The sequence below is a fragment of the Lepidothrix coronata genome, unplaced genomic scaffold, assembly GCF_001604755.1.
Source record: "Lepidothrix coronata isolate B3197 unplaced genomic scaffold, Lepidothrix_coronata-1.0 Scaffold132, whole genome shotgun sequence".
Taxonomy (NCBI): Eukaryota; Metazoa; Chordata; class Aves; order Passeriformes; family Pipridae; genus Lepidothrix; species Lepidothrix coronata.
In genome coordinates, this window is record NW_016690312.1 from 1,236,735 (window position 1) to 1,263,098 (window position 26,364).

The 26,364-nt window shown below is 42.7% G+C and overlaps 1 protein-coding gene across 1 annotated transcript in view; it reads left to right on the forward strand.

The window, feature by feature from the left end:
* Nucleotides 1-1,247: 1,247 nt before the first annotated feature.
* RHPN2 (rhophilin Rho GTPase binding protein 2) overlaps nt 1,248-26,364 on the forward strand; it is a 28,787-nt gene continuing 3,670 nt past the window's right edge. The window contains exons 1-13 of the mRNA XM_017826935.1: nt 1,248-1,365; nt 10,682-10,797; nt 13,707-13,835; nt 16,741-16,816; nt 17,545-17,622; nt 18,298-18,422; nt 19,355-19,521; nt 21,795-21,982; nt 23,234-23,390; nt 23,861-23,980; nt 24,077-24,271; nt 25,466-25,542; nt 26,191-26,337. Of these exons, the coding sequence (XP_017682424.1) occupies nt 1,297-1,365; nt 10,682-10,797; nt 13,707-13,835; nt 16,741-16,816; nt 17,545-17,622; nt 18,298-18,422; nt 19,355-19,521; nt 21,795-21,982; nt 23,234-23,390; nt 23,861-23,980; nt 24,077-24,271; nt 25,466-25,542; nt 26,191-26,337 (1,644 nt within the window). The 5' untranslated portion in view covers nt 1,248-1,296. The remainder of the gene's footprint in view (nt 1,366-10,681; nt 10,798-13,706; nt 13,836-16,740; nt 16,817-17,544; nt 17,623-18,297; nt 18,423-19,354; nt 19,522-21,794; nt 21,983-23,233; nt 23,391-23,860; nt 23,981-24,076; nt 24,272-25,465; nt 25,543-26,190; nt 26,338-26,364) is intronic.

Sequence of the window (26,364 nt, forward strand, 5' to 3'; positions counted from 1 at the left end):
TGCACCTTTCAACGCTAAATGTCCATCTAGCTCTGCAGGTTAGGCACGGCTGGGAATAGGAACAAATATTGGCAAATTCCTCACACAAGTGTCCAATAGCATTTGCGAAACCGGTTATACAACGGAGCGTTTCGGACAGGAGGGCTCCCCCCAGAGCGGACACTGCAGGGTTTTGCAATGCTCAGGTCAAACCCACAGCAGTTTTCCCCGAGCGGGGCCAGCCCTGCCTTCCACCGAGATACCGCAGTTCTTATCAGGGGCCCGGGGCTGGAGCAACCGCAGCTCTGGGAGCTCTGCTGGGCTCCTGCCCCACAGATCGGGGGCGGGCGGCCGGGCCCCACAACGACAGGGACAGCCCTAGGACCGAGCCGGCAGGTCCATACACACCCGCAGCCCTAGGACCGAGCCGGCAGGTCCATACACACCCTCAGCCCTAGGACCGAGCCAGCAGGTCCATACACACCCGCAGCCCTAGGACCGAGCCGGCAGGTCCATACACACCCTCAGCCCTAGGACCGAGCCAGCAGGTCCATACACACCCTCAGCCCTAGGACCGAGCCGGCAGGTCCATACACACCCTCAGCCCTAGGACCGAGCCAGCAGGTCCATACACACCCACAGCCCTAGGACCGAGCCGGCAGGTCCCCAGCACCCCAAAGCCCGGCGCTGCAGCGCGATGTGGCCCCGCGGGCCCCGGGCATCACCCTGGTGATCCGGGGCACCGCCGGCTCCGGGAGCGCCCCTCTCCTGGGAAGGAGCCCGCGCCGAGGGGCAGCACCCGCGGGGAACCGCATCTCCTGGAGGCGGGCCCGGGGGGAGCCGGCGGCGGTACCGGGGGACGGGAGCTGTCTGCTCTCTGCTGTCTCCAGGCTCAGAGGCGGGGGAGCGCCGGGGGGCGAGCGGGAGAGCGGCGGGGCGGCCGGCCGGGCTCGGGCACGCTCCGGCGGAGCGCGGCCGGGGAGGAGCGGGCGGAACTGTTGCCTAAAATGATCTGAAGGCATCAGAACCACCGCCGAGCCCCGCTCTCGCTCCGCCACAGCCACCGACACCGCCCATCCCCGCACGGGGGGGCACCTCGGCCACCCCCCTGGGGCTCCCACCACAGGCAGCGGCCAAATAATGCCCACCTGGACCTCACCGGGGCCGGTGGAGGGGCCGCGTTTTGGGGCGGGGCGGCTCCTCCCCGCCCTGCCGGGGGTGTGGCCGGGCGGTGCCCGGGGTAGCGGCGGCGGCTCCGCAGGGTCGGGCTCGGCGGAGCAGCGCTCGGGCGGCAGCGGAGACACAGCCGGGCTGGAGATGACAGAAACCCTCCCGCCCCGCGGCTGCCCGGCGGCCGAGCCGGCCGAGGACGGCTACTTTCGCAAGGTGAGCAGCGCGGCGATGGGCTCCGTGCCCGGGAGGGGGGCTCCGTGCCCGGGGAGTTCCCCCCGAGGGCGCTTCGGGGCTGGCGGTCCCCGCTCCGTCGCTCACGACCTTCTTTGTCCCGGCGGAGCGTCGCGGGCTCCGTCCCTCGGCAGCGGGGAGCAGCCCTGGGGAGCAGCCCTGGGGAGCAGCCCTGGGGAGCAGCCCTGGGGGGCGGACGGGGGAGGGAGGCGACACGAGGACCTGACCGGGGCCGGGGACAGGGGTTGTGTCCCTGGGGGCTGTTCCCGGAGCTGGGCTCGGGCTCCTCGGGGGTGCGCCTGGAGCTGTCGCGGCGCTCCTCAGGGTCCCGGGCGGCCCTTCCCTGCTCCCGAGCTGGGCGCCACCGTGAAGAACAGGAGCGCTCGGAACTTTACAAAATTAGTGAAATTCCACTTGTCGGCGTTCTTTTTGTCGCCTTTATTTTTTTTTATTTTTTTTTTTCTGCGCTCTTCCTCGTTCTCTCCTTTTAGGAAGAAATATTTATACAGAGAGACTCATCAGACATTGGAATGGGTTGCCCAGGGAGGTGGTGGATTCACTGTCCTTGGAGGTTTTTAAGATGAGACTGGATGTGGCACTGAGTGCCACTGTGGTCTGGTAAACACGGCGGGGTTGGATCAAGGGTTGGACTTGATGATCTCGGAGGTCTTTTCCAACCCGGTTGATTCTGTGATCCTGCGATTCCTCACTACATCTCCTCGCTCGCTCTCGAGTAAATTGCCTTTACGTACCTGTAAGAAAGTTTACTGGAGTGAGGTAACAGACTCGTTAGGAAGTTCTTAATGAACATCTGCCCTAATTACTCTTCAGACTGAGTGGGCGGCTTATGCCATAACCAGCACCCGAGTTCTTTCTGCACAACAGTAATTACGGTTAAGTATCGCCTGTAACGCGGCCCTGTGGGCTCCTGTGAACTTCACCGGAGGTAAAGGGCAGTAAGTGCCGCTTTCGGAGAGCTTTGATTCAGCCTCCCCTCGCTGTTTTTAAGTTCTCAGCTCCTGTAACTTTTGTTTCAAGTCGGGGTGTACGTACACGGGGGTTTTTGTGTAGATTCTGGACCCGAGACCATGAAATGTCCGTTCTGTGAAAGGAAAAAAAAAAAAGCTGCATACATCAGTTTGCTGAGGCTCACTTCTGCACAAAAACATCCCCACGACGCACATTAGCAACCACTTGGATTACATGGTAGGGAGGCACAGATGCTTTGCTTCGTTGGCGTCTTTACGGGCTGTTTTTTTCCCCCAAGTATTTACCAAATTCATAAGCCTGCAGGAGCTTAAGCAACAATATTGCCCTTTAGCAGAGGAACTGTTTGCGGCTGAAAAGAGCCAAGTTTTATCCGTGCCAGCCGTGCTGCAAGGAATCGGTACCACCTGGTAAATAACTAGACAGACTGAAACAAGACTTTGACCAAATTTGTCTGGCTTCTCCATTTGTGTAATCCCACTATAATGCTTGGTGAATAAATCACTTCTTTCTTAGTAGTCCACAGCAGGAAATCATGAAGTGTGGCAAAGTTGTAATTACTTAGTTTTCATAGCTGTGTTTTCTGGGCTGTGGGAAGCTCATGCTGCCTTGAGGCACGTTAGTAAAAAAGCTGACTTCATGAACTTAGATAAATCGAGTCTTCCACCTGTTTGTTTTTACTGATAAGGACTTAGTACTGATGAAGCTTAGTAGCCAAGTTGTGCCTCAGGTCCTAGGAGGAGTACATCTTCTACGCTCAGACTTGCTAAAGGACTGAGTTTATTTTAAATTAAGTTGTTCCATGTTACAGTTAAGGTCATTGAAACATTAGATCAGTGTAAAGCCCATTGGACAGGAATGAAGTTTTTCTTGTCCGTGAAAATACTGTAAAATCAATATTATACCTAATCATGAACATCTTTCCCACTTTTCATTGCTTATGTCTTAAAGCAGTAGAAAATAGATAGGAACCTGATAAAATCTGAGTGAACCAGTGCTGCAGTGAAACATTCTTCCCTCAGGTCTTTCGAGAGTTCAACCAGCTCATAAGTGTCTTTAATACAGTTACAAACTTCAGATTAGGCTAGATGTCAAAGCCTTCTGTCCCTAAAAGTAAGCAGAAATCAGCATTCCCTGTTATACATTAGTTGTATGGTCTCAAAGGTTAGTAGAGCTTTCTTTCTGACTCAGTAGTTCTAAGTGATGAGGGGGGGGGGAAGAAAAACACGCAGAACACCAAAAAAAACCCCAACCCAAAACAATCGCACTCCTGGAAGCTGCAAACCCAAGGAGGCGCTTTGGACACAATATCCTCAGGCCTCACGTGTCCCTGGGAATGGGGTGCTGGGTGATTTCATGTGACTGAAACTGGTGAGGGAGCTGTTAATGGGTGTCCCTGGGTCTGTCACCTTCCCCTCCCTTTTTAAATCACACCACTTTTTGTTTTCCTGAAAGGATCTGAGGGTTGTTTTACCGCTTTTGTTGGCGTGGCATCACATCAATTTCCAGGGTTAGTCCTTGTATTTTTAGGTCAAAATACCTAACTGGCCTTTTTATTCTGTGAGCTGTGGAGCAAGGTGAAAACATTTTGCATCAATCCTGCTCACAAAAAGGGCTTCCAAGCAATGTTTACACAATGAGGCTGCCTTCCGTGCTTTCTAAGAATAATATGCACAATGAAATTTTATAATTGAGAAAAATGGAGCAGTTCATACAGTGTCCATTTGTTTTAGACTCCTGACATTTTCTTTTGATGAATGGATTACTATGGGAAGTATGCTCAAAGTCTCTACAGTGCCCTTTTGTGTGCTATGCTTTTTGAAGTTTTAAATACAGCATACCAGAAGGCAAGGCTCAGTATCCCCAAGATGCACTATGTAAACCAACTTATTTACTTAATTCTTGTTTGGTGCCTTTTTTTATGTAGGGAGTGGGCCCTGTGAAACTATGACTGGCTCTATGTAAAGGGCCAAAAATGGGGAAACGGAGGCATGGTCCTGTTTCCTGCTTTGACTTCTCTTGTCACTAGAAAGTGACTCTGCCAGGTGAGTCTGAGATATGATGGGCAGCAGCTACTGCAGTCCACTTGCACCCTTTCTCAGACTTGCCCTTCCCACTCCCTTCCAGTGATGTCACAGCTGCTCTGGAGGAACTTTTTCCTCTTCCTCTTGCCCCATCTCTTTCCATTATCTCCATGGCAAAGGCCTGCAATTTATATAGGCAAAACTAAATTTTCCTTAAACTTATAAGATGTTTTGAGCTGTCTCAGATGCATGGATAGTTTTTGGTGCTTGTTTGTTTTTGTTTTTTTTTTTTTTTAAATTGTCTAATTTTAAGGAGATTACCCGTGGAACCACACAGGGTACATATAACTCTGTCACTGTTGCCCCCACTCCCTTCCCCTTACATCTCCCCTCCAAAACAACCCTCTTAAACCATTTAATCAGCTGCAACCAAACTTGGGAGAAGCATTTTACTTTTAAAAGCAAAACAGGCAACACCCAAAAATAGCCTTGCTGGTATCCTGAAGAGGATATGGCAAAGTGGAAGAAGCACCTTACTTTCCATCAAAAAGAAGATGGAGCTTCTGCCTGGAACATTTTAGTTTCTGTGAAGATAATGTACCAGGAAATTGGTTCTGCTGCTGTTGAGTTTGTCTTGGCCATCCATGTGGGTAGCTTAATTCAGTGTACATTGCCAGGGCAAACTGTACCTGTGCTCTGGGACCATCAGCCTCGTACCTTGACCTCCTCTGTGTGCAGTTCCACATTCTTTCACTGTTACTGGCAGGATCAGCCATGCATGTCCTGCACATTCATCCAAGTTCTGCCCCCAGTCTTTTTTCTCTATGAAAATAATGACAAAACTAATGATAAGAGCAAAGAACCATCTGTTTTAAAAGTAGAGCAAGGCATTTAGATGGGAAGGATTTTTCAACAGACCAACAGTGATTAAAGCAGATCTGTCCTTGTTGCTGCTTTGTTTATGCCAGATGCTTCTCCTACCTGAGGGGAAGTTATTCTTTAAGCCTGCCATGGGTCTGTGGATTGTTTGGCCTCTCAGACCTCTTCCTAGTTAGCTTTTAGTTCCTTTAGTTACCTTTGAATTCCTGTGAGAGAAACAGCTTTCTTCTCCAAGCTGTTCTCCCCTTCTGTTTTTCCTCCTTTTCCATTACAGCAACCACTCCACTTGACCAGGAAGTTTTCACAAAGTAAATATCCCTGAAACACATCAACGTCCAGAACTCGTGATATTTAAAACATAGTACTCATTCAATAACAGGATCCAGTGATGACCTGGTAGTAGGGCTGTGCCTGCCTGGTTTTTTGCTTGGTTGGTTGGTTTTTTGGGTGGGTAGGAGCAAGGAGAGACGTCTAACAAGATTCTTTCTGCGATATTTTCCCACCTTGGCTTACTGCTTTGTAATGCCCTACACTGCCCATAAATTCTCCAATTTCCCTCATCAGTCAGGAAGTTGCAATAAATGCTAACAAAAAGCCACAGCTCGTTTTCCAAGGTTACCTTTTCTGCAGCATCTGCTGGCTCAGCACGAAGCATTCTGGCTCAGTTTGGTGGTTTTGGACAGCAGTGCACTGTGCTACGTGGAGGCAGAGCAGTAGGACAGCTGGCTTAATGAAGCTTTAGACTGATCAGTCGAAGGGAGATGCTGTTTTCTTTTCTCTTCCCTTTCTTAAAGTTTGGTTCCATCTGTGAGCTTAGATATTTACCATGTAGCCCAAGCTGATGATTCAGAAAGACAGACTGTGTATTAGTCCCCCATGCCAGGGGAGAAGCTGAAATCAGCAATGATGAAGCACCGGGCTGAAGATGATAGGTATGGGAAGCAGCTTGTGAATCAGCACTTCCCTTATTAACTCTCTGTCTTAACTTTCGGGGTTATTTCTGCAGGGCTTCCCCCCACTTGTGGTTCATGTATCAGTTTACCAACCTGCTGCACCTGTCCTTCTGCTGTGGTTTAGCTCCTGGGGTTCTCTTTAAGTCGTTAGTAGCCAGGCAACCATCACCATTAGCATCGACACGGGAATATTTATTTGCCTGTTTGTTCTCTTTCCGCTTGTCTGGCAGGATAGAAACAATATTGCAGTGATTCATACACTTGTCATCCCGGATCCACTCATTATATACGAATTCATGAAACCTAAACCAGAAAGTAGGCCTTCATGTGAAACGAAGAATCACCTGAAACTGGGTTAGCCGAGAGACAGATGTCTCTGATGAAATATTAATTTTAATTTCGCTTTGTGAGTAGTGTGACAAGATGGAGTGTTGTATGGGAAATACATCTTTGGAACTTAATACAATAATTAGCTCTTTAACTTTATATTAATCTTTGGGGCCAGGCACTTGGAACTATAAAATACTTGTTCGTGGTACAAGTAGATTAGGCTCTGGAATACCAGATCTTCCCCCCTTCTTTAAATAAAAAAAAAAAAACAACCACAGAAAACCCACCAAACACAACAATAAAACCCTCAAATAACACTTGTGCTTCTGAAAGATTTATAGCATACAGCTAAATTTTCAAAATTGTGGTAGTAGGAATATGCAAAAAGAAACGTTAATTATAATCCTTGAAGAAGGTAAGGAAATAACAATTTAGCAGGACTTGGGATCAGTCCTAGAAACACAGGTGTGAATCATGCTGTTTGCTGCCATTTCTGTTACAGCCACAGAAGTTATGTGCATAAGTTCTATAGGTACTTGTTTAAATAGCTGGAGGACAGGGCCATTTGCATCCACTGCTGGGCTTGACAAGCAGCACAGGTTGCTCTGGCTGGAAAGGAATGTTTTCTTTTAAGTAAGGAAGCACACCCAGTTTCAACTCTGTGTCACCTTCAGACAGTGACTCACCCTCGAAGTTCAAACCACTACTTCATAAATAATATTTATGTTAATGTCAAATACTTACTGCTGTTACTCACTGTTTGTCAGAGTCCTGATTTTTGTGTCCATCACGACTGGATTTCTGACATTTTCTTGAAGAAGGAGCTTCCTGACCTCCAAATTAAATACAACTGTTTCTTTATTGGGGACCCATACTTTTCACAGACCCATACTGTCTTCCCTCTGTGGCAGGTAATTTCTCAAGGCCTAGAGTTTAGGAACTTGGAAAACCACAGACTTGGCTAAACCCCTCAGACTGCAGGATTTTAAGGCTCCTTCATGCAATGAAAGCTTAAACTATACTCCATTCTTGGTTATTTTTACAACTTCCTTAGTAATAACCATTCTTTTGTTGCTGTTTAATTAAGAATTTTACTGATAGTGTATAAGCCAGGGTAAAATCCAGTTTACTCTCCAGGTTTGCTTGGCTTGGCAAAGCAATAAACAGTAATTAAATGAAGCATCTAGTATCCTGTTGACAAGAAATGAAACAGCAGGTGTGGAAACCACTGGGAAGTTTGGCTTCCATTTATTGTAATGAACTGAATGTTAACATTCTTGGGATTGTCTAAATGTGAACCAGATAGAAATGCTGTCTGGAGAAGGGATCTTCTATATGGAGGAAAACAAAATTAAGCACTTGCTTGAACTTGTCTGCCAAATAACGTTTTGTTACACAGAATTTGTGCTTTACACAAGGGGATATCTTTTCCAGATTGTGTATTTCCCATGATTTTAGGTTTTTTTTTTCCAGATATTTATTATTTCACTGTCCTGTATCCATCAGTTTTGTGGCAGCCTGATTACAATAAAGAATTTAAGCCTGCAAATGAACACAGACTAGCTGAGTGTCCTCATCCCCTGTGTGGGAGATGCAAAAAGCAACATTTTCCAAGAAGTGCTTGTCCTCTTAGGGCCCAGAGCTGTTCTTGCATTAAAGCTTCATACAGAGATTATTCCTGAACCTGAAATGCAGGGAAACTTTTCTGACTCTTTTTCTCTTTGCACAGAGTTTAAGATCATTGACATTTTGCACTCATTGTTCAATAGGAGCTTGTTTGAATTCTGGGCTGGAGCTTGATCAAAGGTTCACTAAAATGAACAGCCCATTCTAGGAGCTTCATGGGCTTGGGAGTCAAGCAGCTGATCTTCCTGAAAAAATTTCCCAGAAGCAGAGCTGTAAGAAAGTATTTGAATGATGTCATCAAACATGTTTGGCACACAGGAAGGGCAGGGAGTTGTAAAAGGAAGCTGCAGCTTTACAGAAAAAATGAGAAAAAGGGCAAGGCAAGGATGTATTTAAGAAGGATGCTTGGACTGAATGGTCAAGAAAGAAGTGGAAGAAAATAGCTGTGCAGGAATATGGAGATGACGGGCCTGAAATGAAAATTGAGTATTCAAAATGAATCCTAAGAGCAAGAGGAAATAAGTGATGAGGTTCAAATGAAAAATGGCATGGATGGAATGGAAGGAAAAAAAGGATTTGAATACCAGCAGCAGAAAAGATTACACAACACAAAGTGAAGAAAAAGCAAAGTAGGAAAAATGGCTGCATCCCAGAAAAAGGAACAGACTGAGAGCAGAAAGCAACTTGTGTCTGTAAGACCATGTGTACACTAAAGTGTGCCTTGCCTATGTCTCTGTGTATAAAGGCATGTAAAGGAGCACAAAGTATTTGGTAAAGGACTGCTTTTAATCTGAGATGAAGGAGTTTGCTCCCTGTGTGTGTCCCCACCAGTAAGAAGTTCGTCTGCCCTGTGTTTTGCTCGCTGTGAGTGGTTTCTCAACAAAGAGAGGATCCATTGCACTCCCATTGCTGCAGGTGGTACTTCAATGCAGAAACATTTCTGCAATATCAGTAACTTAATGTGGTGTGGTTTTCTCAGGTTGTCTGTCAAATGGTGCTTTTGAAGATGTTTGCACAAGCTTCCTGTCATTTTACCTATTTACTGCTGGCTTTTCAAACTAGTGATTTAAAATTAACAATATTGGGCTGTGTGCTTTCTCAGTCCAACTAGTGTAATCTGGTTTGATCAACTCATTTCTCTATTGTCAGGTCAGTTTGCTTTCACTTGACAACCCAAATAACTGAACTTCAAGTAGATGATCAGAATTTCTTGTCCTATTTAAATGCTTGCTTTTGCTGTGCTCATATGTCAACGCTTGGCCACTCACAGTTAGAGCTCGTCGAGAGACTTTTAAATGCTCTTATATCAAAATTAAGTTTTTCTAGTCAAAACTAAGAGGGAGATGTTCAAAATAGTGCATAATTTAGTGGCTGGAGTAGTTGAGGCAAGACTTGTGTTGAGAGATCTGAGCCTCCTTGTAAGACACAATCAGTAGGACTGATAAGCTTTGTAATGACATCGGGTGAGGCCACATTGGTTATTTAAGGGTAAGGCTTTAAAGCTGAGTGGTTATAAAACCAATAAAAAGCAAATAATTGCTTCAGAATTAGTAGTTAAGGCTGCAGGGATGTGCTGGCTGTCTCTTTTTTAAGAGCGGTGGCGGCGAGGGGCAAAGAATAAAAGTGTGGAAGGGAAACTTCTCACCTATTTAAAAAGGTGTTAAATTTGTGTTTCCCTTAAAAAAAAGGGCAACCATGCAGTCCTATTCATCTGTAACAGTTTTAGCTTATCAGTGCTCACCAGAATACAATGGTTCAGTCCTGCTCAAACACAGGTTTCAGTAGTTTGAGTCTTGTTCTTGTGTGAGGTGTGGACATATACCAGAGCATTCTTGGGAATTCTGGATTTCACACTTCTTAAGGGCTTAATTTCATGAATGTCTGAAGGTAAAATCATCATCTCACCCTGTCGAGCTCTATTTTCATAAGTTTCAGATGGAAGGAGGGGTAGGAGTTGTACCGAAGGTCTGAGCACCAGAAGGAAAGGGCAGAGATCCTTTGAAAGGTTCTCAAAACTGTGAGCAGTGGTGCCACCAAAGCCTGATTTTGAGAGAGTTGTGTTTCAAGGCTGCATATATCCCAGGGTGGAACTTGGATCTTTTGCAAGGGTTAAGCAGAAGTTTTGATGGGAGTTCCTACCTTGCCAGGTACTGCTTTTTTTATGAGCATCTATAGGATGCTTAATAATGTTCTGTCAAATTGGGTTGTATTTGCAAAATACCTTGAAAATGTTTTTAGGGGAGAACAGACTGTCTCACACCTGTACTTAAGCTTTAAAACAAATATTTTCTGTCTGGATTTAAACGTTAAATACTGTGGTCATGCTGTCTCTTTTACTTCTAATGACCAAGTTTGAGATAAGAAACACTGTCATTGATGTAATTGTAGTTAATTTATATTCATACAGAGCCCATGCCACTAACGTTCCTTTAAATTCACTGTTACTCCCTCTGAAGTGTCTTCCAACAGCAACAAAAAAACTTGTTTTCTTAATTCCAGGGATGCAATCCTCTTGCCGAGACTGGACGAAGCAAACTGCAAAATCAAAGAGCTGTCCTGAACCAGCAGATCTTAAGAGCAGTCAGAATGAGAGCTGGTGCTGAAAATCTGTTAAGGTAAATGGCATGGCTTGCTAATTCTCTTCCGAGATACGCTTTTTAAAAAAGTTTTGTTTTAATTTTGTAAAGGTCTCTTAGCAGTTTCTTTTTCCCGGTGGAAAGGACCATCAGTTGCCTCCTTTATTCCATGTAGTGATGGCACAGGAGTAGCAGGGTAGCACAAATGTACTTTGGGGTTACACTTGCCACCAAATTCTCCTGAAGTTGGAGGTGTAACCTGAAGAGCTTCTGCTCTTCATCTAGTGTATTTTGTCCACAAATTTTTTTTTTTAAGGACGTGGTTCCTTGTTTGGGTGTCCCCACAGGAATAGCCTTGCGTTGGCCCTGTCTTAAGGCTGTTACAGCCCTTGATTAATTGCTTAGCAAACAGTGCTGTAGCTTTCCAACAGCCAATCCATCCCCCTGGTGCACAGAAGAACTGGAAATTTTCTCAATTCTCATCTGCAATAGTCTCCCGTAGAGTCTGTTTCTCTGCAACTGGAGCAACAATGGTTCTTCAAGAACCAAATCTAGGAAGTATACTTAAAGAAGTGAAAATGCTTGGATAAATTCAGTTTTCTTAAACCTGTTGTAATTGATAGGTTGCCCTTTGCTTGTCACCTCCCTTTATCTCCACTCTTGCACGAGAGGGGACAGGTCGAAAATTTAGGTAGTTTTAGCCTCTGACTGACTTAATTTTGTTTTGTTTTTCTGGTAGTTGATTCAGGAGTAAGACTTAGAGTCTTTTGCTACCTTTTGTTTGTTTAGCAAAATTATTATTTGAAACTGAGCACTGTTCACTCAGCTCATGGTTTTGCTTGTCAGCTCGGGAGAGGAGTGTTTTGTAAGGGCTGAGGAGATGAGCAGTGTTCAAAGTGACACTGGGAACATTCAACTTAAAGCTGTCCTAAAGTTCAGCTTCTGATGCCAGTATTAACTGCTGAAATACTGAAGTTGCTGTTCACAAGAGTGGGAACTAAGCCTACTTAAGGGAAGAGGATCAGATTTATTCCTTAAGTTTTTAGAAATCTAAAGTGAATTTACACCTGTTGGACTATTAAAACTTGCTAGTTCTTTGAAAGAAGGAATTTTAAAAATAGATAGTTCACATGGCTAGATGTATTTACAGTCTCCTAAGGAAAAACATCAACAAGCTTTAGGTTTTCAGACTCTATTTGAATTTCATCAGGTTCTAAAAGGAAAAAAACAGTTGCTGTCCACAAGGAGCCTTCTGCAGCTGGAAATGAGTTTTCTTTACTTTTGGCTGAAAGTAAATGCTAGGCTTGAGGCAAACGATCCATGTAGTGCAAAGGCTTTTGTTTTTAGAATTTCTGAAAGTCTCCCACTCCTTTTCATTGTCTTTTGTTCTGGAAAATCTGAGTTAAAATTGAATTCAGAGTAGAGTTATGTGGATCTCAACGATATCACGTTGCCCCTGTAGCTGCCTTTTGCTGGTTGTCATTACAAAGAATGTCTACAGTGCAAAAAAAACCCATAAAAAGGTAATCAAAGGAACTCTAAATTGACACAGATGTTACAGCAAGAGAGCAACAGAGAAGGTGACCTGGAGGGAGCACTGGGGTTTCTGAAAAAGGTATTGGAATCCCTCCTGTGGAGAGTGGTAAACCAGACTAAACACAGAGCCTTAATATGCCATGATTAAAATGCTTGTAGCATCAAGGCTTGCCCATTTATTTATTGTTTTATTTATTATATATTATTTATTATGAGTTTATTTATATTTATTATTTATTAGTGCTGCCTTTACTGAGGAAGATCCACTCCACCCTATGTTTGTGTCAAGTTTGTCTCATTATGGCAATAAATGTTAACGTTGCTTAATTTAAGCAATCCAAGTTATTCAATAAAGTACAACATAGAAAATTCACAGATAACTAATTTATAATAAGAAGTGTAAACTTAGAATTTTGGCCTTGGAATAACTAGTTCTTCACCAAGGTGTCCATAAAACTGGAGGACTGTTCCAAGTACAGCCTAGATTTATGACATAGTTGTTCCTAAATATTTGTGAAGGTGAATTTTGTCTTAAAATAAAGATAAATGCAAAATGCTGCAAATTTAAAATAAATTTTATTATTGTCTAGGATTTGGACTCAAAGGGTATAATATCTGTATCTGTGGGTACAGATCAAGACCTTTTATCTTAAACTCGTATCTGTGGTTATGGATACAGATGGTTTAAGTCTCTTGGAAAGAGCAGTGTTCTCATAAATTCTCTATATGGAGAATCAGGTTAGAAATTGTGATATGAATGCACAGAAAAGCTCGGGGGGGCTAGATACTACCATCCACCGTGCCAGCAGTTCAAAATGTTGGGATTTAAATACATAAATGGCAAAGGAAACAAGAAACAAAAAAATCATTTACATGGAACAAAATGAAATTATAGAGAAAGTTGTCTTGTATTAAAAAGAAATATCTTTCTACCAGTAGATCTTTCTGTAGTAACTGTTCTTTTATTCTTAAGATCAGAAGTCTCAACAGATCTTGATTCAATTTATAAAGTGGGGAAGTATCTTTTGAAAAAAAGTCTCCTGACCCCTCCTACCTCCACCTTCCTGTCTTCTTTTAGAAAAAAAAATCACATATTCTGAAAATAGGATAGTGATTCTGTTTAATGCTTTAGTTTTGTTGATTAATGTATCTGAAAAGAAGCCTGACCCTTAACCAAACCCCCAAAAAATTAGCATTTAGCAAACCTTCTGTGGCATGTGCAGTTATCTGGAAACTATCCCAGGCACTCTCTTGACAGAAAATAAGATCTGAAACGTGAGGTCTTGTATCATCTCGTAAAGGGGATAAAAAAAAAAATCTTAAAAATGTTGAGAATGCTGACAAGGGGTCAGCCGAGCTTGTGGGGAAACCTTTTCCCCAGCACTGAAAAACTGATGTGTCTCTTTCTGCAGAGCAACCACCAACAACAAAGTACGAGAGCAGGTACTGCTGGAGCTGAGCTTTGTCAACTCAGACCTGCAGATCTTAAAGGAGGAACTGGAAGGACTTAATATCTCGGTCGAAGTTTATCAAAATGCAGAGTAAGTATAAAGCCACGTTACTCAATTATTAACAGATCTTCTGTTTACCCTTGGAAACAGAATTGTTTCTAGGGGAGCGTGAATGTTGGACAAGAACCACGTGACAGAACAGGGAGCTCGATAGGAAGAGAACATATCTGATGGGAGATTTGTTGACTAAGGGTTAGTCTGCATATTTGCCTTTCACTTGGGCAAGGAATGTTCCACCAATCCTTAGATATGGAGCTCCTTTGAAGAGGGGAGACCTGAAAGCTCTTGGGGCTGTACTTGGAAACATGGCACTGAGCAGAATTCCCAGTGCTGGAATGGCTCACTGGCTCCGTGCAGAGTGAGCAAACTTGGTGATATCATAATATCTCTTCTCCAGTGTGGTGCATACAACAGCCCTCTCTTCAGAACAGAAGTACAACACTGGTTTGTTGTTCAGAGCAGACCAGGAAGTGTTTAATGTGTGCCCTTCAGTGACAAATTCACAAATTTGGTAGTTAAAAGCAGAGAAATTTTAAGTAGATGAAACTGGATTTTTCCAAGGTTCCACTGAATTTTTTAAATTGCAATGGATTCCTCAAAGATAAGGCTTCCAAGTATTCATTGCCTGCTTGCTGCAGGTCTGAGTCCCTCTTGGCACTGTCCTCAGTTAGGTGTTAGCTTCCAGGTGGATTACAAGGAATTCTTAATGTAGAGGGGCTGATAAAGCACATTTCCAGTGGGGCAGCTTTCAACTGAATGCTGGCTTGATGAAAAATATTCATGTTTAGTTTTTCTCAGAAAAAAACCTGTGCTAAAGTTCCTGCCTTCCATCTCCATGGCAAACTTTGACAACTATTCGATGCAAAAATGTTATGTTTCGTTTTTTTTTATTTGATTTTTTTTGTTTGTTTGTTTGCTTTTTTGTGTATGTTTTTTGGGGATCTTTGTGTGTGTGGTTTTTGGGGTCTTTGTGTGTGTGGTTTTTGGGGTCTTTGTGTGTGTGGTTTTTGGGGTCTTTGTGTGTGTGGTTTTTGGGGTCTTTGTGTGTGTGTTTTTGGGGTCTTTGTGTGTGTGTTTTTGGGGGTCTTTGTGTGTGTGTTTTTGGGGGTCTTTGTGTGTGTGTTTTGGGGGTCTTTGTGTGTCTGTTTTGGGGGTCTTTGTGCGTGTGGGTTTTTTGGGTTTTTTTGTGTGTGTGGTTGTGGTTTATTTGGTTGGGTTTTTTTTTTTTTGGTTTGGTTTTCTTTTTGTTCAAGATTGTACTGGTGTTCATAGATGCCTCTGAGCACAGAGAGCACTATGAAAGTTATGGCTGTGGAAATGAGAGCAGGACTCCACAAGTACTATTTCTTCTTCTAGCTAAGGAATATTAAAAACACTTGGATTCTCAATGCAGGGTGAGCAGTAGGTCAGACCCCAAGGCAGGCAGAATCCTTGAGGCTTGACAGCAATATGCTTATTATTCTCTCCTAATCCTGCTTCCCCAGTCTGTTTTGAAGGCATTTTACCTCTCTGATGTTGTTCAGTCTAAGCTCTAAATGCTTTTTATGTTTCAAAAGCTGAAGTAATTCACTTATCTGTAGCTGTTCTGCAGCCTCTAAGAGCAAACAGTTATTAATAGCTGTTCTCCGAGTGTTGTGCCTCCAGTCGTTAAGGTGAGGGCACAGCCGTGGGTTATGGACTGCCCTGCAGGGTTGGCATTCCCACTGCCTGCACACACCTCAGCTGCAGTGGGAAGTGTGGTACTGTTTCTCCTGGGCTCTGGAAATCCAGGATCACCTCCCGAACTGCTCAGTGCTCCCATGACGTCGGCTCTGTGGGTGTGACGCCTCAGCTATGTTAAAAATAAACATTCAGTTCCTTCGAATGACAAATGCTGGTGTCTACAGGGACAGTGGGTGACGGAGAGTTCACAAAATCAGGAGATTAGGATTTCTTTTGCATGTGTCTCACTTCCTTTTTGGGGAGAAAGCTTTGATATAATCTGTAGCAAAAGCGTTGAGGTTTCTTCTAAAAGCCTCAGCAGAAATCAGCTCGTTTGCACTTCCTGCAGTGGTGTTTTGGCTCTGCACCCTGCAAGTCTTTCTCAAGTTAGTAGAGCCCCTTTCTGGATCGTGAAAGACCCTTCCTCTGCTGGGGAAGCTCCGTTCCTAATCCCACCTTCCCAAAATGGAATTTTCACCGGTAAGACAGCTGGCTTTGCTGATAAGACCATAAATAACTGTGGGATTTTGCAGTTGGTAGTGGAACAATGACTGGATGGTCAAACAGTTGCTTTCAGAAAACATGAAAATATTAAATAAACCTTAGAACTTCTTGATAGTGATCTGTTAAACCTACTCAAAAATCTATGTATCTGGAAAGAGTTCTGATCTTTAAGTCACTGTTCTCATCCTTTTATAGCCTTTTCATGTTCTACAGGTTAACACTTAGCATTGTCTAGGAACTAAGGAGTTCTTGGATTTCTTATTCCTAGACCTTTCCCTGTGAAAATTGGTGTATTTTGGCCCTGTTTTCCCCTGCATTAGGCACACACATCACTTCTACATATGAAAGCCTTGGCAGCTTGGAAAATACTGATTAGAACTCCTGATAATTACCATAGCTCTTACTGGGGCAGATCTCCTGGCAGCTGTGGAGCTAAATTGCAGTAAGGAGACTTTGAGAGTCACCTTTTCTTTCCTTGAAGGAAAAATAGGCTTAAATGGGAAAAAAAAAAAAGCACAGCAAATAGCTTTCTTCACTCTCTTCTTGAGAAGTCACAGGCCATTAAGCAGATTTTCTTGGGCAGGAAGGAATATAAATGTTAAACCAAATGTTTCCCTGAACACACATCAGTGTACAAACTTCCTGTCATCAAATAAACAAAAGTAATTAAAACAGGCAAACAGAAAACAAATATTTCTGAATATATTTGTCTTTTTTTTTGTTTCCACAGAGAGACTTTCAGTATTCCCTTGGTACCTCTTGGCCTGAAGGAAACCAAGGAAGTAGACTTTACACTCCCCCTCAAGGTAAATTTCGCATACACATCTCAGAATGAATAGCTAACAGAAATAACTTCCATTTCAGATTTGTTTTAAAGAAGCAGAAGTAATGTTTGTTTCGCCCTGAACCCAAGATCACAACGTGTTCAAAAATTCATTACCAATTGTTTGGGTCACTGCTCCTTTCTAACTAGGACAAGGAGGCAGAAAATATTGTCAGAAATTCTACTTTGGAGACAGCAGAGTTAAACCAAAGAGTAGAAAAATTCCTCCATGGTTTTTGGTTTTAATTAAGAGCGTTGATTACTGATTTAAGTGTAAAGGGAAGTAGTACTGAAGGTTTTACTTGGACATAAGGCAGTGATTAACCACCTTGGAATTGCCCTAATAGAGCTGAAAAGAATTTGACAGTCTGTTTCTGTTAACAAGTTTTTATGGTCACTTGACTCCCTTGTCATTTTAGGAAACAGCTTTTTGTTTGCCCCTTTCAAAACCACCAGGTGTTGTTGTTTTAAAACCTACTGGAGTTGGTGTAACAGGTGTTTGGTTCCTTTACATTGGAGTGAAGTTTCTTATCTCAGATATCAAATAAAATTATTAGTTCTATTGTCTTTTTGTAGTCTCATTGCTGTTTGTTACTTCACTGTTAACTGGAAGGGAGTAGACACTGTTCACAACTGAATCAATTTTGTACTGATTGCAACTGCAGAAAAAATAAGTTAATTTTAGATATTCCAATTTTTTACCTTTTTTAGGACTTTATTCTGGAACATTATAGTGAAGACAGTTCTGAGTATGAGGATGAAATAGCAGATCTCATGGATCTGAGACAGGTAAGTTCAAGTATGGCATACCACGAGGTCTTTTAGTCTACAGCTGCAAATAATAACATTTGTATGGAAACAGAATATGCCACTTTTACTTAGAGCTTATCATATTCTTACTGACTTCATTTCTGAGGTGTGGAACACAAATCTCCATTGTCCGAGAGGTTTAAAATCTGAGTTAAGAACAAGTGAAGGAAAAGATGAAGCTATGCAAAGTGATAAAGCTTTGCAAATCTTGTAAACCCGAGATTTGTCTTACCTACTTTTTGTTTGTTTGTTTGTTTTAATTCAAACTATTTTAAATTTAGCAGGAAGAGTGCTGAAGTGAATGAATCTGGCAAAATATTGTAGTAGAACGGCAGGTATTTCTAACTATTGCTTGTTTCCTGTATGATACTAAAAACATAGGTGTTCTCTGTAGCTTTCATAAAACACCTGCAATCTTTGTGTAATTAACTCTGAGACTTTACAAACAGATCCTGTTTGCTTCCTTAGAGGTTCTGTGCAGCTGAAAAACTCTTATTTGGAATACATCCATGTGGCCTTAGGCTTGCTGTTCTCGGATTCCACACATTTCTCTGCTATGCAGAAGTCCAGAGGAAGCAGGGCTGTCTCCCTGGTGTGTCACTTCATCCTGTAAGTCCCCAGAATACACCTAATTTTCCTCTGCTGTGTTCCCAGGCCTGCCGCACTCCCAGCCGAGACGAGGCTGGCATTGAGATGTTGATAAGCTATTTCCTGCAACTTGGTTACGTAGAAAACAGATTTTTCCCACCCACCAGGCACATGGGAGTTTTATTTACATGGTAGGTGTGTAGTTCATGTTTCTCTTTAGTACTTTTTTTTTTCCTTGCCCAGAACAGTGCTAATCATTAACTGTCTCGTGCTGGATTTGAAGCCTGTCAGTGTGTGTCTCCCCCTGACTCCCTGCAGTGTGTGGTGTTGGGTTTTTTTAGAGTTAAGTGTAAACCTGAGTACAAAACGCCCCTTTCATGCTTAGAGTGAAACCATTGGCTAGGTTATGATTTGGGCTACAGGTTAGCTCAAGGGCAAAAGACAGAAAATAATCATTTTGGACAGCTACAGATGTTTCCTGAACTCCAAACCTTCTAACACAAAACGGATGAGGAATGGGTCAGATCTTAATTCCCCTCCTTCAATTTGTTAAGAAGACCATTTGGGCCACAAGAGAGAAAGGAGTGACTTAATTTATTATAGGGGAATATTTACTACACCTGTAAGCAAAATTCGACTCTGACTTCAAAGATTTATGATGAAAAAATGAACTACCATGTGGCCAGGAGGAACTGCTAAATTTCTAGTCATAAGTGCAAATAGAAACTTTAACCAGCAGCAGTGGAGAATCTGACCATGCCTATAGTTGATCTCTGGTGACATCTGAGTAGGAGAGCACAGCAGCACACGTGGGTACTTCCCGCTCTCGGCCTCTGTGATGTTTTATAGGCTCTTCTGGGTGAGATAAAACAACCTTCTGGAGGCACTGCTGTGAGACCTGCTGAAGACTGAGGCTCAAACAGCTGCTCTCTGGCTTGCAGCGTGTGGGTTGTCCTGCAGTACATGATGGTGTTTCTATTCATCTCCATTTTCACTGGAGCAGAGCAGTTCTTAAGAATTCCACTTAGAATCCCTCTCTGCTCGCTCAGAAAAACAGAATGAGATTACCTGTTGTTTCAGTGGACTCTGCCAATCTTAACACTTCTAATATTTGTTTCCCAAGGTATGACTCCTTCACAGGTGTCCCAGTGTGTCAGCAAAATCTGTTGCTTGAGAAGGCAAGTATTTTATTCAACATTGGAGCTCTCTACACCCAGATTGGAACAAGATGCAACCGTCAGACCCAGGCTGGACTCGAAAATGCTGTTGATGCTTTTCAGAAAGCTGCAGGTACACATTTTAAAATACCGGGAAGGTCTTTATGCCAATGTTCCTGATCTCATTCAGATGTCCTACAGATGGCTGCATTTCCTACTGACTTTGTTACACAAAAAAGGAGGAACAGAGAAATTCAAGAAGCCAAGTGAGGAGCTCAGATCAAGCTTTAATTCTTGACCTGTAATCTTCAGCTGTAGTCTGAACATGTAGATAAAGCCAGTGAATCCTGTGGTTAGTGATTAGTGAGCTGCAGTTCAAAGGTCCATTAACTGCATTAACTGCTCCATTGTGCATTCCCTGTTTCACCAGTGTGACTGCTTTTACCTCAGTGAGAGCACATTGCTGTCAAATCTGTACAAGAGGCAATTTAAAGTTCTGATAAAAAGCCTTAAAACCTAGTTTTCCAGATGGAGGTCTTAAAAATTCATCTTGCTGTACTCTCTGGTAAAAGTTGGAATTCACTGAAAGTCAACTACCTATTTTCCAGAGATTCCAAAGGCAAACAGGTTCAAAATAATCAGTCTCTGTCCCAAGCAAGGAAAAATAGAAATTCTAATAAAGGGAAAATTTGAACTAACATGTTATAAAAGCTTTTGTTTTGTTGGGGGTTTTTAAATAGGTTTTCTAGTTTGTTTTTGAAGTATCATCTGTACTACACATAATGCTGGAAGACATGTCCTGTGTAATTAGTATGTACTGTAAGATTAATTTCTGCACTAACAATCTGTGGCTGTTGGTTTCCACTGTATGGGTGGAAACAGCTGCAAACCACAAATTGAATTGTCCTGAACCCCCTCTTTTGAGTACACAGCTATCAAAAAAAAAAAATTATACTATTTCTTCATGCATTTTGTAAAAATTCTTCTTCAACTTCTGTATTGCATCTAAAAGACGTTACAATAGTTGGGAAATTTCTCCCATTTTATTGCTGCACCTTCCATTTTGCAAATAATAATAATAAAAAAAAATCACTGCTTTTCACTTCAACGTGTTTGCAGAACAGAATGAATTCCAAGCTGGAAAGGTGTTGTTTGCTCCCACAGAACCTTTGCAGGGCCCCAGAGCAGCGTGCTCAGGAGGCATTTCATTGTACCTGTGCATGGCTCCGTGACACCTCAGTATGTTGGCAGAGACATGATACAGAGCTTGTATTAACTGTTTCTCAGTGCTGAACTAAGGTACTGCACAGAGTTTGGCATCAGCGAAGCTCTCTGCCTGAGCAGAAATATGTTAAGAACAAAAAACCCCACATATTTCCCCCCCTGTGCTTTCGGTTCCTTGCAGCAGGGCACTCCATCAGTACTTGGGAGGCACCTGGCAAGTTTGGCCTTAGTTTTTTCGGTGCAAAAAGGTAGAGACGGCCATAATTCAAATTTCTGCGAGGGCATATTAAAAATTAAGGTATAAGTGTAACATGGAACATTAAAAAACACAGAAACTGTTAGTAGGAAAATACAGCACAACGTGGCCAGAACTGAGTGTAGTGGCAAGAAGGAAGGTTACAGAAGCTGGGACACTTAAAAAGGCAGAGGTCTTACTGTTACACTTTTGCAGGATTATCAGCAATTAGCAAGCTGGTAGAACTCACTAAACCAGTTGGATGACAGGCACACTGAAGGTTATGCTTCCATCTGTGAACCTGTTACTCAATATTTGCCCTGCACTTAGTGTTTGTTTTTAATTCGATAACTAATAGAAATTACGTTTTGGTGGAAACAAATGTCTAAAGAAGAATCTTATTTTTACCCCATTAAATATAAATACAGAAAGGTTCTAGTTTACTTACAGGCATGGAATGGAGCTTTCCCTGGGGCACACAATGCACTGAGCAGCATCTGAAAGGGAGATTTATAATTAAGTTGATAGGTTTGTGTTTTTTCCTTCCATGCTGCTGTCACCTGTTTATAGCTATGCAGATTTCTTTGTGTCCCCTGTATAAGCCCTGCCTCCTGCTCCCATATACAAGTCCCCTCCAGTTCAGCACAGTTTTATGGTCCATCCCAAGAACTGTTCCAAACAAAGCTGGAGGCAGTGCCCTCAAAACTTGCAGTCTCTGTCACTCCTGTGAACTGTAGTTTTGAGAACTGTGCCTGGGGATGATTGATGGAAACACAAAGCAAAACCTGTAGGTCAGTTTAGTTCCACATACACCAAGAATCCCTTCAGATTGCTGCAGTGCAGTACTAGAAGATATGCTTTTAATCCTAATTATTATGGTACATGATAATTAAGTTCACTTGTTTCTCTCTTTGTCATGCTAACAAAACCATTTTTTGTGGTTTCAGGAGTCCTAAGCTACTTAAAGGAGACTTTTACTCACACCCCAAGTTATGACATGAGCCCAGCTATGCTGAATGTGCTGGTGAAGATGATGCTTGCCCAAGCTCAGGAGTGTGTTTTTGAGCAGATTGGTCTCTCTGGAATACGCAATGAGTTTTTCACACTTGTAAAAATGACACAGGAAGTTGCCAAGGTGAAATATGGGACTTTAAATCTAGTCTTAAAAATAACTGTTTACAGGGCTGTGTTAATAGCTCCAGCTTCTAGTAGCATTAATGGAATTTATTAAACATTCAGCATTTATTAAAAATAACAAGGGACAGCTCCCAAGCTCCAGTGAGAATCACAACCTTACAGAAGATTAAAATGTGAATAGCTGCAATTTAAACATTGTTTTAGAACTGTTACAGTTTTTTAATTAATAATTCACAGAGCTGAACAGAAACATGCTGAGACACTCGGGCAGTAAATTTGCTGAAGGTTTTTTTACAAGCTATTTATGTTGCTCTTGCAAACAGTACAGATTTTGTCCACGGGACTACACACAAAAGGCCAGGGTTGTTTGTGTGGTTCCCTGTTAAGTATTGAACACAACCTGTCTTGTTTCCCAGCAAACCTAAAAAGCCCAAGTCTGAAAGAATAACTAAATTGTAACTGAGGGAAGGACTGTGATGAACAGAGCCAGACTGGTACCTGCAGAACTGTTTTGGGACAGAAAATGAGGCAGGCCCAGAAGGTGTGGTGCTCCTACTTGGAAGTACATCCCAAAAATTGGGTCTGCCACTAAGACATTCACCTGCTTTCTGAGTCATTTCAGAGTAGCAGATCAGCTGGTTCCACACTGGATAAACAGGCAAAGCCTTTCCTACCAAGCCTGCAAAGCTGCCCTGACTTACCTGGAGGATTGATCAGCTGCTGGGGAAAGACCTTTTGGTTCTGTCAGCTGGAGAAGTTTGATCCATTAAACCAGAATTCACTGCTTAGAAAAGTTTTATTTCCTCTGTGTGAAGTACAGTATCCCAGTTTTAACTAGACCACACAAACTTAAGGCTGGGTGTGACTCCACAGTTTCAAAGTGAAGCACAAACTTACTGTATAAGTAATATGCTTCACCCCTTTTCTCAACTGAATTAACTCAATCAGATATATTTACAAATTAAAACCTCTTTATTATATGGTGTTTTTATTTACTCTGAACCCATAAAGGCTTACTGACTCAGTCCATCTGGGTACAACACAGATTTACCTTTCTCATAAGGGAAAAATCAGAGATGGAATTTCAGATTTTTTTCAAACTTATTTCCAATCCTTTCTAACTGTATTTTTTTCCCTCTTTGATGTGATTGCATGTGAAGTTATCTTAAGACTGAATATGATATCCCTTACTTGAGCACCTAATAGCTAATGTTAAATTCTCATACTGCAATTCTGTGCTTTATTTCAGGTGGGAGAGGTTTACCTGCTGGTTAACACTGCAATGAATCAGGAACCAGTGAAAGAGAATATTCCCTATTCCTGGTCTAAGCTGGCACAAATAAAGTCAGACCACTACAAAGCTCTGGCACATTATTTCACTGCCACCATTCTGTGTGACCATGAATGTAAGAATCATACTTCTCTCTGTGTTCACATAAATAACAGTAATAAACACACCAACAGTTACAATTTGGTCTGTGAATAGGACAGCAACTTTGGCACTTCAGTATATGTTAAATTGTGTTCATATGTTAAATTTTCCTACTCAACCATGAGGCCATGCTCTGTTGTCTTTTACAGAAGAATTTGAAAATTCAATAAACCAACTTTAGCAGAAACAAAAGAAAAAGTATATGCTACTAAATAGTTCCATTTTTATCCACATATTCTGGCATAGAAGTATTATTTGCCTGTTGATGCAAGAATGATCAAGATGATGAAGCTGATAAAGTTCCTAAAAACTTGAAATTCCTATCAGTATGTATATAAAAAAAAATTTGAGAGAGAAAGTAGTGATAACTCCACAACAATCCAGCTGACGGAAGAGGGGAGCAGGAGGTGTGTAATGGTTGGTGTTCTGTGTCCCTTGTTGCAGTGCAGCCTGGTGATGATGAGGACCAGCAGGAGAAGGCCTTGTCCCAGCTCTATGACCACATGCCCGAAGGACTCATGGCTCTGGCTGTTCTAAAGGACAAAGTTAGGAGAAAACAATTAGGTAACTGCCACTTTCACACAGTTGCTCGCTGTCATTTGAAAATTCCTCTGTGTTTCTTGCCTGTGGGTGACAGCCCGTGGTTTGTGGTGTTGGCAGGGAAGGCACATCTGCGCCAGGCCATCGTTTACCACGAGGAAGCTCTGAGGGTCTGTGGGCTGTGCAAAAAGCTGCGGAACATTGACGTGCTCCAGGAGGTGCTGACAGCCGCACACAAGCGGTCACTGCTCAAATACGCTCAGCAAGAGACAGAAGATGACTTTCTGAGTCTAATCCAGGCTCCAGATGTCCTTCGTAAGTGGGCACAGCCAGGGATAGAGGAAGAGATTCTTTCCAGAGAGGGTGCTCAGCCATTGGAAGGGGCTGCCCAGGGAAGGGGTGGATTCTCCGTCCCTGGAGGTGTTTAAGATAAGACTGGATGTGGCATCAGTGCCATGGGCTGGGAACCACGGCGGGGTTGGATCAAGGGTTGGACTGGATGATCTCAGAGGTCCCTTCCGACCCAGCTGATTCTATGATTCTGTGATATCTAACCATACATGAACATGCTGTCATATCCTGCAGCCAAAAGATTCTGCACATCTTCTCCGAGATCCTGGAACAGCTTGGCCGTTGTGTTTATCCCACTCTGTTTGAAGTAGCACCTGAACAGCCATAAAATAGGACTTAGCACTTCAGGGGGAGTAGCTGGAAGTTAACATGAGTAAACGCTGTGCAAGATGAGCTTTAAAGCATTATAACTTAATAAAAATGCTTCCTTAGGACTGGCAGTAATGCCCTTAATTTAGATATATGGATACATAGGTAATATGCATCCATGCATAACATAAATAATGTACAAGTATATGCTGTGCCTTTGTAGAGTTCAGATTCTTCACGTGTTTCCTCAATCACAGAGAAATAAATTTTGTTACAGCTGCTCCACAGTGTTTGTCTCAGCCAACACTGTTTTCTGGGGTAGATAATAGTTGGTGTTTAGTTGGAATTCAGCTTTTTATGGTGGCTGTCTTGAGAACTAGGAAAAATGGAGAAACTTTGAGAGATAAAATCACATGGGGGAAAACTGGTAGCTGTTTCTTGAGGCACAACTCTTGTACTAGTTCGGGTTGTTAACTCAATTTGACTGCTCTTGGTTTTTTTCTACCTTAGTCCAGCTCATACAACTTTTTCCTCTTTGGAAGCAGGAAGAAAGTATGAGTGCTGGCTTTAAATACTTCTCAAAGAAAAATAAATTAAAGAGGGGAATAGCATAATTTTGTTCGGATGGATTTTTTTAAGTTTCCCGTGTTGCTACTATGAGATCTGAAGATATTTTTAAGGCCATTCAGATATTTGTCTTACAAATTGTCCACCAAAATGAGGTTTTTCTACAGCCTGGCAAGAACTTAGGAGAAATTTCTATCTAGCTTGGAATGCAAGAAAAACAAATTTTAATGTCTTTTAACTAATAGCTGAGAGAAAATTAATTTTGTTTTCTTTTTGTTTTAGCTAAAACAGAGCATAAAATAGAAACAATCGCTCCTCAGTTTTCCAAGGTGAAAGTTAAAGACTTCTTTCACAAGCTGGTATGTGACATGCTAATGCTGACCAACCTTTGTCATTTTGATAGCAAGTATAAATTCACTCTACTGTGAGAAGAGGGACACAAGTATTTTAGCCTGAAAAAATGATCCTTTAGTAACTGTTTTTTTGCTGAACTTATTGGAGAGATCATTCCTAGCTTTAGAGGTATAAGTCAACTTGAGACTAGCAAAGAATAAAAGTGGCAATTGTATGTGGCTTGCACAGCATTCAGCCTTGATAACCTTCAGAAAAGTTCCATGAAGTCTTAATAGATAATTGCACACAGCTAAAAGGTGGGGAGAAGCTGGTGGTGCTTGGAGATGGGCTGCAGGGAGTGTGACCTGGGCGTGACACAGCCAGGCTTTGGGAGTTCTGGTTGGGATCAGTAATACAGGATCTCAGAGCCCGCTGCAGCCAAAAGATTGTGCACACCTCCGAGATCCTGGAACAGCTTGGCCGTTGTGTTTATCCCACTCTGCTTGGAATAGCACCTGAACAGCCATAAAGCAGGACTGAGCACTTCAGGGGGAGTAGCTGGAAGTTAACACGAGTAAACTCTGTGCAAGATGAGCTTTAAAGTGTTATAACTTAATAAAAATGCTTCCTTAGGACTGGCAGTGAACGTGCTGTGCCTGCTGTGTTCCCTGCAGGGCCCCCTGACGGTGTTCTCAGCCAAGCAGAGGTGGACGGCTCCACGCACCATTCGCATCCCCCAGGGAGCAGGAGAGCTCGGATTCCACCTCAAAGGGGGGTCACCAGTCCAGATTTATTGTCTGGATCCAGTTTGTCCTGCAGCAGTAAGTACCCTGGGGCAATATTAACAG